At 38.4% G+C, this 13,031-nt stretch overlaps 1 protein-coding gene across 1 annotated transcript; it reads left to right on the forward strand.

The window, feature by feature from the left end:
• The first annotated feature begins 7,631 nt into the window (after window positions 1–7,631).
• LOC140990762 (cytochrome P450 85A1-like) lies at window positions 7,632–11,444 on the forward strand. The gene is made up of 8 exons (XM_073460619.1): window positions 7,632–7,822; window positions 9,477–9,798; window positions 9,880–10,269; window positions 10,356–10,445; window positions 10,666–10,744; window positions 10,837–10,943; window positions 11,023–11,147; window positions 11,305–11,444. The coding sequence occupies exons 1-8, from the start codon at window positions 7,632–7,634 to the stop codon at window positions 11,390–11,392; spliced, it is 1,392 nt and encodes a 463-aa protein (XP_073316720.1). The 3' UTR covers window positions 11,393–11,444.
• The last annotated feature ends 1,587 nt before the right edge of the window (window positions 11,445–13,031 follow it).

A 13,031-nucleotide genomic window follows, 5' to 3' on the forward strand; every position in this document is an offset into this window, starting at 1 on the left:
TTTATAAGGGTTTGCACCCGACCTCAGTTCAGGAGTTTCAGAGCTCACCTCATCTTTGCCACGCCAAGTTTATAAGGGTTCTCACCCTAATTCAGTTCAGGAGCTTCAGAGCTCATCTCATCTTGGCCACGCCAAGTTTATAAGGGTTCTCACCCTAATTCAGTTCAGGAGCTTCAGAGCTCATCTCATCTTGGCCACGTCAAGTTTACAAGGGTTTTCACCTTAAGTCAGTTCAGGAGCTTCAGAGCTCACCTCATCTTGGCCACGTCAAGTTTATAAGGGTTTTCACCCTAAGTCAGTTCAGGAGCTTTAGAGCTCACCTCATCTTGACCACGCAAAGTTTATAAGGGTTTGCACCCGACCTCAGTTCAGGAGCTTCAGAGCTCACCTCATCTTGGCCACGTCAAGTTTACAAGGGTTTTCACCCTAAGTCAGTTCAGGAGCTTCAGAGCTCATCTCATCTTGGCCACGCTAAGTTTATAAGGGTATTCACCCTAAGTCAGTTCAGGAGCCCAGAGCTAACCTCATCTTGGCCACGCCAAGTTTATAAGGTTTTTTCACCCGATCTCTACTCAAGAGCTCCAGATATCATTTCGGCTCGGCAGGAACTTATTCACTCGGTTGCTAGTGACAGGTGTTGGGCCGAGCTCCCATGGCCAAGCCGACCCCTCACTCAGCGAGACCTCATCTGGTAATATTTATTTAAGTGTTGGGCCGAGCTCCCATGGCCGAGCCGACCCCTCACTCAGCGAGACCTCATCTGGTAATTATTATTCAAGGGCCGAGCTCCCATGGCCGAGCCGACCCCTCACTCAGCGAGACCTCATCTTGTAATTATTATTTAAGTGTTGGGCCGAGCTCAGTTGGAGGAGCCGACCTTTATTGAAATTAAATTACCAAATTATTATGTTCGTGTTGGGCCGAGCTCAATTGGAGGAGCCGACCTTTATTGGAATTATATTATCAAATTATTATGTTTAGTGTTGGGCCGAGCTCAATTGGAGGAGGCGACCTTTATTGAAATTATATTACCAAATTATTATGTTTAGTGTTGGGCCGACCTGGCTCCCTATACCTTTTGCTGACCACAGGCGGGACAAAATGATGAAGTAAAATAGTCCTTTAAAATTCAATACAAGCAAAAAGAATAAAAATACAAATGAGCTGGGGCGGGAGGCCTAACTAATTAAGCTTCGGGAGGGAGGTTATCCACAACCTTTTGGGCATCAATAAAATCAGTCGAGGCCCCCTCAGGAGGGTAACCGGCCTCCTTGAACTGAGCCACGGCGCCGTCAAAACCCACGTGTATAAAGCCGAGGGCCCTCTCAGCAACAGCAAGGGCAAACTCTTCTGACTTCAAGAAGACCTCCTTGAAAACCTCGGAGCCCCTTTCCAGGTCAGCTTGAGCAGCCCTGGCCACCTCCTGAGAAGACCTGGCCTCCTCTCGAGACGCCTCAAGCCGGACCTCAGCCAACCGCAGTTCATTTTTCAATTTCAGGGCCTCAGCTGCAAAACCTTGGCGCATGTCATCCTCCCTCCTCTTCGAGTTGGCCTTCTCTTTCTCAAAAGCTTCCGTCAGGTCAGCTAGTTTCTTACCCAACTCAGCTTTGCCAGCCTCGAAAGCCCTGGCATCCTTCGAGGACTGCTTCCGAAAATTGGTGGCCCTGAAAGCCACCTCAGCGTTCAGGAGGGCAGCCTGTACAGAAAATTCAGTTAGTTATCAGGAGGGGTATCAGAAAATCACTTGAGGAACATTACCTCGGCGCTGGCAGTCATGGACCGGGAAATGAGCTCGGACCAGTTGAGATCCTGGAGGAAGCCAGCATCAGCCTCAGAGACAACGTCCCGCAGCACGGCCCCTGCCAGAGGAGTTGGCCCTGTCCCTATTATCCGGAGGTCATCCCGGTACATATCGTAGAGGTTAGACCTGCAGCGGAGGACCCGTGAACGAGGGTCCGGCTTGAACTGACGCAAGGGCACAGCATCGGTGGGAGGAAGTCCTAACTCCCCACTACTGCCGGACTGACCTAAGGGACCAGGAGTGCTAGGAGCTCGGCGCTTTCGGGAGGATGCGCTCCCAGCGGCCTGCGGTGTCTCAGTCATCGCCACCACAGTGACCTCTTCAGCACTGACCTCGGTGGCCATAGCCTTGCCTTTGCTCGCAGCATCCGAGCTGGTCTTCTGCTGCCGCTTCTGGGCTGCAAATTTTTGTATCAACGCATTCATGGCTCTGTTAGCTGAGGCAAGCAAAGGAGAACCGTGTTAAAAAAAAAAAAAAAAAAGAGAGAAGAGGGGGCCTGAGCCGAATTCCATACCATCATGACCCTGGGAGGAAACTTTGGCTGAGCTGAGCCCATAGTAGCACAAGAGGTCATCGGCTAGAAGGGTTGGGGTATGGAAACGCCGACCCCAGATAGCCCCGAAAGGCTCAAGGAAAGTAGCACTTTTGCAGAAGCCCGGAGGTGGACAGGGGAGCTCGGGGAGAGCAGCCCTCCATTGGGAGCAGATGTCCCACTGGTCCGAGGGTCGGACGAAAAAGAAATGATGTTTCCAAAATTTATTGGAGCTAGGGGACCCCTCGAAGAATTGACAGTTTGGCCGAGCTGAGAAGTAGAAGGGACCCTCTTCTGACCTTTTTGGGAGGTAAAAATGGGAGAAGGTCAGGGGATCAACTTCGTAACCCAGGGCCTTGAAAAGAACAACAAAATTACACAAAGTGCGGAAGGCATTTGGGGTAAACTGGCCGAGGTGAATTTGGTAAAATTGGCTGAGCTCCTGGAAGAAAGGGGGGATCGGGAATCGAAGTCCACCCTCTATCTGGTCTTGGTAAAAGGTATAGTAACCGGGAGGGGGATTATTAGCTCTCTCCTCAGAATGGGGAAAGATAAACTCGTAATCGGCTGGGGCGTGGGAGAGAGCTCGGAGCCGAACCTCGTCTGATACGTCCAACCACGAAGGGTGGAGCTCGTACCAAAGATCAGGTGCCCCAATTAGTTCCTCAAGATGAGTGAAACCGAGCTGGTTCAGGACTGCGCCGTCATCACCAGCTTCAAGGCGGGAGCTGATCCCCAAGTGCTCGGGGTGCTCACCTGACCCTGAGATTTCCGTTAGGGGATCATACTGATCCACCTCTTGTAAGACCTCTTCGGAGGTCGGCGAAGAAGAACGATATGAAGTCATGATTAGAAAACTTACGAAAGATCGGGAGAATGAATAGGAAATTGGAAGGGAATTCTGGGGGTCGTAGCCGAGGTGAAGAGATGGAAGATAAAAAAAAGAAAATGACTGAATGGAGGGACTAGTATTTATAGAGGGACCAGGACAAGATCAGACCGTAGATTTCAGATGAGCTGGACGGCTAGGATCGTCTTGAGATGCGTGAAAGTAACCGTTGGACTGACACATGATAGCGACGTTTCATATTTAGGGCGGGAGCCAGCATACCCAAAAGCCTCGGGGTTAATCTCAGCTCTGCCTTTACTTGAAGGAATAGTCCAGCCAGTAGCAGGCTTCGTCTTTGAGCTCAGCACAGCTGCGGGATCAAAGCCCAGCCGAGGGTTCTACCCATTAGAACAGAACGTGCCAGAACTCTGCCGGATCAGCTCAGCTCCTTTAAAACTTGTTCACCTTAAGCACAGTATAGCTAAGAATTTCTAAGCTCGGGAGAGCCCTAGGCCACCGCGAGTTCGGACAACGAGCTTCTAATCTACGAAGTCAGCTCGACTTGAAGGGGGGACTCGTGATACCCCCGGGTCGGGGATTTCCCGGGCCTACTCTCGGTGGCCCAGACAGTTGAAGGCCCAGTGACCAGGAACTCGTGCCAAGCCAGCTGCATGCAGGGACCTCATCCGAGAGGTCATCCAAGCCGACCTCCCAAATACCCATAATCGAGGCTTAAAAGATATGGCCGAGCTCCCGGATCGAGCTCCACGGCCGACCTCCCAATAGTTCCCGAGCCGCCCTCCCTTGTAGTCCGATCGAGCCGACTGGACATGATTGGCCGACCTCCCGAGCCGACCTACCATGAAATAAGGCGGCGTTTTCACGTCTCAACAAGATAACCCACAAAAATATAAACGAAATCTAGAACATATGACCAAATCTTTCACAGAATCTAACCAAATCTTGCAAGATTCTGAGGATCCAAATCTACCAAAATCAGGACTCTATTGTTCTCCTATAAATACCAGGTTTCGTTCATTATTTATTCATTCAGATATTCACATTCTCTCAGCACACACATTACTCTCTTAATTTTCTATTCTCTGACTTGAGCGTCGGAGGGGCTACGCCGGAACAACCTTCCGGCCCTCCTTCTAACGTTCTTATTTGTGGTTCCAGATTTCGAGAGTCTGGTCCGAGCTCCCAACTGAAGATCCGACCTCCCAGCCATCGTTCCCAGGGTTGATCCGAGCTCTCTAAGCAAAGATCCGACCTCCCAGCTACCATCACTGATTTTAGCAACATCACTGAGAAAGGCCAAACTGATGTCCTTTGATACCAACTCAATCCCCTTATATTTCTTCAACTCTCTTTGCTCTCTCTGATTTCCCACGTGAATTTCACTTCATTTTAGTTCTGGTCCGTTCATAATACATGAAATTTTGTTTATTTTTTCATCAACATTAAAAATATCAGTGTTAAAAATAAAAAATAAAAAATTACAAACAAATTTCGTTTTTTATCGTTATTTAAATCATTCAAGAAATGGTCGTACATATTTTGAAAACTTATTTAATTGGATCATGTATTTGGGGACAATCTGAAAAATAAATTCATCATGCATGTTTCATTTTGACTTGGTTTGTAATAATTGTGAAGTATAATTTTGGATCCGAACAATTGTTAGGCAACAAGGCCACCCATGGCAATCCAACGGATGGAGTTATAGTGGAAAATCTTTTCTCGAGTGAGAGACAAAAAAACTGTGATTAGAAAAGATAATCAATGCGTAATTAGTCCATTTTTGTACAATTTTTGTTTTCCTTGCTATGCATTATCCGGCGTCATTAGAGTATACGGCATGGAATTAGGTTCTAATAACATACATAATAGGTTTCTTATGAGACGATCTCATATATCTTTATCTATTAGACGAGTTAACCATGTTCATATTTACAATAATAAGTAATACTTTTGACATAAAAAAATAATATTTTTTTTCATGAGTCACTTAAATAAGATATTCATATCACAAAATTGACTCATGAAACCGTCTTACAAAAATTTTTGTCTAACATATAAATATCATACATAACATGAAATGACCGTTGATGATATTACACATTTAAATTTTAAAATGACCTCCATATCTTAAAATGGTATTCTGCAATGGGTTGCATATATAAAGTATTTTTAGGGGAAGATGGGTTTATTTCGTCCTACCCATGTGGGCATTGTCCCTATGATAGGATGAATGACCAAGATTTGCCTATGCATATATATGATCTACTTTTTTTTTTGAAAATTGTATGTGTGACAAGATCTTACCCGTTGAAATGAAGTGATGGTAGTGCACATATAGGTAGGATCTCATCTACCGGGAAGAGGATCATTTTTATTAAATAGATTTGGGGTGATTTTGGAAAGATGTGTAACAATTTTTTTGGATGATATGGGAACTCGCAGTCGTTATCTTTGAGTACACACTCGATAAACTATCAGGCTAATACAATAGCTCCAAACCACACTAACCAGGTAAATTGTGGTGGGCAAGCTCTGTGGGACAGACTCATCCGAGAAAATGTTGTAGAAAAATCGAAATCCTGACTATTAACCAAATGTTCACTCACTCCACTAATTTGGACATCCTTTGGAAAGATGTGCAACAATTTTTTGAATGAATTAAATATGGATAAAATATAATTTTTTTTTTTCAATCATATTATTTATGATAAAATAAACAAACGAGAAAATTGTAATTTTAGTTATGTAATTTAGTTTGTTTTGAGTTTCAGTAATGTAACTTGTCAAAGTTTGATTTTCATATAATAATTTAGATTTTTTTGGGTTTTGGTCATTTCTTTGTCCGAAACCACTAAATCCACAAAAAATAAATCGATAATTGTGACTCATGTGACAATAATAAGACATATTAAACATATTAAAATATACATAAACAAAAATAAATAGAAACAACACATTTTTTCCTTTAATTTGAAGTATTGAGAGTCGTTTTCTTTATTTTTCTCTTTCTTTTGGTTAGATTAATTTAATTTGAGTAATATGAGTTTAATTCTCATCACTTGTATCACATATGAAAGAATGAGTGCCAAAAAATCATATTCGATGGATTTTGTAGTTTCAGGTATAAAAAATAACTTAAACCAAAAACAAATATATATATATTTGTGTACCTATTTAATTTTTATATACTGTACGTCCACCCACTGTTTTGATATACTGTTAACTCATGTGGTGTAACAAAAATCCAACAATTGGATCTCAAGACAGGGCTGGACCACGTGAAAATATGTGGAACTCATGTAGTATCAGGTTTGTGAATAAAGGCTTAATATTAATAATCACTTTCTGTATCAATCTATACAAGATACGAGTATCGATTGCCTATGTAAATCTTACATATAAGTACAAATATATATAATCCTAATATAAACGCCAAATTACAAGGTAAATAAAAGGATAGTCAGAAAAAGATAAAAATTTCAAATATACTTGAAAAGACCCATTTTTTAATATTAATACTCACTTTCTGTATCAATTTATACAAGATACAACTATCGATTGCCTATGTAAATCTTACATATAAGTACAAATATATATAATCCTAATATAAACGCCAAATTACAAGGTAAATAAAAGGATAGTTAGCAAAATAATCTTAGTCAAATATTTCAAATATACTTGAAAAGACTCATTTTTTAATATTAATAATCACTTTCTGTATCAATTTTTACAAGATACAACTATTCGATTGCCTGTGTAAATCTTACATATAAGTACAAATATATATAATCCTAATATAAACGCCATGATACAAAGTAAATAAAAGGGTAGTCAGCAAAATAATCTTGGTCAAATATTTCAAATATAGTTGAAAAGATTCAATTTTTAGAAATAAGATTTGACCAAGATTATTCACCCAAACATCCCTGTAAAACAAACAAATCGCTAATCAAATCTTTGAAAATTAATCGTGTGTATGCTAACAGTCCGATGGTTTTAAGACGATAAGCTCTAATTCTCGTGGAGTTGCGTGGACATTGCCTAACAACCTCATGCACCCGGTGGATCGGAAGACTTTATCTACACACACCCATCATTTATTACAGAATCTCCCAAGAAATACAAGTCAACCCTCATCCAGATTTTCCTTAATCTTTTCGATTAGGTGGCATTCAATTCCCCTATATGTCTTATGTATATTTTGTTTGACAACGTTCGGAGATCTTGACACTATATATATAGATATTGTTGTATTTGCGAGTATTTATTACGCTGAGGCCTTTGAAAAAAAGTGCCCACATTAATTATTTAGCGGTGCATGGTTTTAGCCTAGCTTTATCTCCATTTACTGCATGCAATATAGATAGCTAGGGCCACAACCCCATACTATACATAAACAGAGCAGGAGCAAGAGTTTAATTCCAAGCTCTTTCTTGGGGGGATCAATGGAGGTTCTGGTGGGGTTTTCTTGGATGGTTATGGGCTCCATTTTCTTCTTGTTTTTGGCCGTGAAATGGAATGGGATTAGGTACAGGAGAAAAGGGCTGCCTCCGGGAACAATGGGGTGGCCATTTTTTGGTCAGACTTTTGAGTTCATCAAGCAAGGACCTAAGTTCATGAAAAAACAAAGGGAAAGGTAAAGGTTTTTGAGGGATCGTTTTGATTTTCCTTTTTGGAGAAATGCATGTTGGTTTTTATTATCGTGAGGTTGTTTCATTCTTTTCTTTGTTTTTTTTCCCCAAAAAAATGATTTTTTTAATTGAAAAAGATCTTGACGTTTGACAAATTGTTTGATACAATAATAGTTTATGTTGATAAAGCAATCGAAACGTTTTGCAATGCTATACGGTTTAAAATATTTGAGTTGCACTGTTATGACCACCAGTAGCTTTTAGTAAAACGACAAGCGATCGGTCCTGATTTGATTCTAATTGATTGCAATGAGTGTAATTTTTTGGGAGGGGATTGTTGAGTGCAATAATTGTCCTTGGTGGCAGAGCAATTGAAATGCGGTGCTTGTGCTATTGTACAATTTAAAAGATGAATTGCAATGTTACCACCAACTATAATTTTTTATAAAACGACAAATACTCAGTACTAAAAAATATTTTCCAGAAAGATAATTGAGAAAACTTTAAAAGTTGAAACCATTAGCGAAAAAATCTTCTCCCTAGATTTTTTTTAAATAAGAATAAAAATTAATTTTCATTGTTTATATCCATTCATTAAAGAATAGGTATGTGATGAGACGGTCTCATGAGAGATCGATTTCGATCATACATGCAGTGAAAAGTAATATTTTAGACATAAAAATATTTGTTTTTATGGGTTGAGTCGGATATCTATTTCACAAAATTGACACATAAGAGTTTATATGTTAATTATTAAATTTAAAAATTCAATTCAAAGCTGCGGCCAAATGGAGCTTATTCCTATGCGCCTGTGGGCAGTGATGATCCTAATTGAATTACGTGGAACGGGTAAAGATCCCATTAAAAAAGATCAGTGAGCAAAATCATTCTTTTTTAAAAATAAAAAATAGCTAAAACAGTCTGAATATATATAGTAAAAATATAAATATGAATTTTCTTGCTAGTTTAGAGCATTCTAAAAGTTTCAGATATTTTTACGAACAAAATCTTGCAAATCCCAGTAAACTAAAAGAAAAAATTTATGCCTTTATTTCATTTAATATTGTATTTTTACTTTGAAATATTTTAATTTGAGAAAATCTAACGAATAGCTTATAAGAATATCATGTGCCAAAAGACAAAAAATCATTGAAATGAGTGTTTTGGCTATCATGAAATTATTAGTTCATTGATTTTTTAAAGATGGTTAAGGTTTTCTCTGTATATAATGAAGTGTCTATATGTACTCGAGTACACTTAGTTTTTTTTTGTTTTTCTACGATTATATATATATATATATATATTCAAATTTCAATTTTAGTTAATTATCTTTTGATTTTGATGATTGTAATATTTTTTTGTAGATAATGTATTGATTTGAAACACATATATCAACTCTGTGTTAGTATTACATAGATGTCATATCAGAATTATGATTAAAATTTAAAAACAAAATAGCGGACTAAAACAGAAAATTTGATCATATATATAATTAAAATCGCCAAAAGGCAAATCCCATATGTATATATCACAACAGAAATGATGATTTTTCTTTATCAAATACCCAACGTTTAAATGTTTTTTCATAGTAGAATACATTCTTCTTACCCTTTAGAATTGAACTAAAGCATTTATATAAATTGAAATATGCCACGATAGGTATGGAAGTGTATTCAAATCCCACATATTAGGAACTCCCACCGTTATTTCAATGGATCCAGAGCTCAACAGATACATTCTCTTGAATGAATCCAAGGGATTGATTCCTGGATATCCACAGTCAATGCTGGATGTTTTAGGACACCTTAACATAGCCGCAGTATCCGGCATGGCTCATAAACACATGAGAAGTAACATGTTGTCGTTGGTCGGGACTCCGCTGATCAAGGACCGGCTTCTGCCTCGCCTTGACAAGTACATGAGGATTCAAGTATCGAATTGGGATGGTTTGGTTGTTGACATTCAAGAGAAGACTATGGACGTAAGTGTAGATTTCTTGATCCGTTTATGTAGACAATTAGACACGATTAATTCTTATTAATTACTTGTTCCTTTTTTGCAGATGGCATTGATGATTGCCTTTAAACAGATTGCAGAGGCGGAGTCGAGCTCGATTTATGAGGATTTTAAGTCTGAGTTTGAAAAGTTGTTTGCAGGGTCACTTTCTCTGCCTATCTATTTTCCAGGAACAAAATACTACCAAGGAATTCAGGGAAGGAAAAATGTGATCAAGATGCTGATAGATATAATGGAGAAGAGACGTGATTCTAAAGTAGTTTATGATGACATCCTAGAGTATTTGTTAAGAGATATGGATGCAAAATTGAATCATGACGAAGTCATCGATCAAATAATCACAATACTGTATTCGGGATTTGAAACGGTTTCGACTACTTCCATGATGGCTGTGAAGTATCTCCATGATCATCCACAAGCCCTGCAAGAACTGAGGGTAAACCAGTCATTGCGAATTCAAGAAATGGATGATAAACATGTAGATTTATCATGCCTCGTGTTCTTGTGTCGTTTTTCTTTCAGGACGAGCATTTTGAGATCAGGAAAGGGAAAACCTCTGCTGAAGAGCCACTCGATTGGGAGGACATTAAATCCATGAAATTTACCCGTGCGGTAAGCTAGTTTCTTCCATATCCTACAGTTCAAATACACAAATGCTGATACAGATCAGACATTGCCTTGTCTCGATTAAGTCTTTTAAGTTGTGAGTTATGCTGAACATCGAGGGTGCAGCAATAGATTTGAAATAGGACAGATGCTTGGCCAAACGATATATATATATGTATAGTTCCTCGAATCGCCTAGAGTTCAACGTTGTATTTGTTTTCTTTAGGTCATCTACGAAACGTTGAGGCTGGCTACGGTTATCAATGGGGTGTTGAGAAAGACAACAAAAGACATGACTTTGAATGGTAACAACGAAACGTTGAGGCTGGTCAAGATATTCGCGATGTTCGTCGTTTTCACTCTGTTTTTCATTGAAACTCCATTTTTCTTTGTTCAGGATTTGTCATCCCAAAAGGATGGAGAATCTATGTGTACACAAGAGAGATAAACTATGATCCTTTCCTCTATCCGGAGCCCTTCGAATTCAATCCATGGAGGTGGATGGTTAGTTGAATCCATCAAATTTCTTCCTATTTCTCTTGCTTCATAGATTTGATTGTATACATTTGTGGAATATTCCTAGGATAAGAGCTTAGAATCACATAATTATTGCTTCTTGTTTGGAGGAGGAGGCCGGCTGTGCCCCGGGAAGGAGTTGGGAATAGTTAAAGTTTCTACTTTCCTTCACTATTTTGTTACTACATATAGGTAATGCGTAATCCCTTGAATTTTAACGTCTTATTTTGAAAAACAAGCTGTATATATATATATATATATTCTCCGTAGCTTGTTCATACGAAATTCGCAACGAATCATTAACTTCACAAGTCTAAATCATAGTTTGCAATCTTGTGAAATGATGCAGATGGAAAGAAGTTGGAGGAGAAAAGATCCTACAGTTCCCTAGAGTGGAAGCACCAAATGGCTATCATATTTGGGTGACCAACTTGTAAAGTAAATGAAAGAGATACTAATATATCTAACTATATATATTAAGGAATCAATTACTCAGTAGTCATGTTTTTTTATAAAAAAAAATTTACTACAGCCAATGTTTGTGTTACGCCCCGAACCCAGAGCCGCACCGAAAATTTGAAATAAACTTTCGAAAATACTAATCCCCTGTATTACAGAAATAACTCAGAAAAGTTATTCTTATTTGGGTAGGGGATTGCCATGCCCAGTCAAATGGATTTAATTTTGCATACTGAAATTTTAAGATAAAATTTTGGTTTTAATTTCAAAATGTGCAGCACATTCGATCGATTTAACACATATATTAATTACCTTTTGAAAACAGTAAACCCACTTACCGATTGATGCTAAATAATTTCGGTAGCTTTGAAGTTGTTTGGAACGTTAGAACTTCCTTAAAATGAAAAAAAAATAAAAAAAAAATAAAAAAGAAGTTATTATTTCAATGTAACGAAAAATTAAATTGATATAAAAATATTATATGAACTTATAGTGCCTTTCAAACAAAAAAAATATAGTCTAAATTATAACAAAAAAGTTTAGGTCAAGTAATAATCAAGATCTAAACTATGCAATCTCATAATTCAAAGTAATGACACTTGCAAAGAAATAAATGAATGCTCTAATAAATATATAATGGAATAATATCACTATTTTTTAATTCTTTAATAATTATAAACTTATTATTCTAACTATACGACGAGGTTGGTATGGTTCTCATTGAAATTACCACCACACCATTATATGATGTGTGGTTTGAACTTTTCATATACAATAACGGTTTGGTTAATAAATCAAATGCGTTTCCGACTTTTCCAGAGCTTCTGGTAGCACAGCGTTCGGTCTGGTGAGACGTAATCAAGAGATCGGTGTAGTACGGTTCGATTTGGTCTGTTTGAACGATTTTCCATCTAGTTAGAGATGACAACTTGACAGATCTAGGATGAGTTTGGCCAGACCCGTAACTCATTTGAATGGGCATCGCCATCCCTATTTATGGTCTTTTAGATATGCTCAAACTAAAACTTCCTTTACTGTCCGACAATTGCTTGTTGAAATTTAACGAAGTTCTATCACTTATGTCCCAATGACAATTTCTATGTGAAAAAAATAAACGTCAGTGCATGAAAATTGCTATTTCAAATCAACATATATTTTCATGAGAAATATCGTTTTATATTTCACACTTTGTCCAATCTCCTAGCACTCGAACTAAAATGCTATGACTTTACAAGCTTGTTGCAAAGCCCACGCTGCGACGCTGTCTGTTGGTTTCAATTGAATGGCCAGTCGGATACGTCTTGAACATGGCTTACATACTCCATAGAGACGACGTGAAATTTTTTTTTTTTAAATAACTGTTCTTACATTATATATATATATTTACATAAATATGTATGTATATATCTATAATGACAAAAACTTGTGTGAAACGATCTCACGAGTCGTATTTTACGAGACGGATCTCTTATTTGAGTCATCCATGAAAAATTATTACTTTTTATTTAAATATCGGTAGGATTGACCCGTCTCACAGACAAAAATTCGTGAGATCGTCTCACAAGAGACCTGCTCATCTATAATATATTTATATAAATATATTATATAAATAAATAT

The sequence above is a fragment of the Primulina huaijiensis genome, chromosome 12 (assembly GCF_012295235.1).
Source record: "Primulina huaijiensis isolate GDHJ02 chromosome 12, ASM1229523v2, whole genome shotgun sequence".
Lineage (NCBI taxonomy): Eukaryota > Viridiplantae > Streptophyta > Magnoliopsida > Lamiales > Gesneriaceae > Primulina > Primulina huaijiensis.

Coding starts and splice junctions, on each gene's coding strand:
- LOC140990762 (XM_073460619.1), top strand. CDS start 7,632: ATGGAGGTTCTGGTGGGGTTTTCTTGGATGGTTATGGGCTCCATTTTC. Junction 7,823..9,476: donor ATGAAAAAACAAAGGGAAAG/GTAAAGGTTTTT, acceptor ATGCCACGATAG/GTATGGAAGTGTATTCAAAT. Junction 11,148..11,304: donor TATTTTGTTACTACATATAG/GTAATGCGTAAT, acceptor GAAATGATGCAG/ATGGAAAGAAGTTGGAGGAG.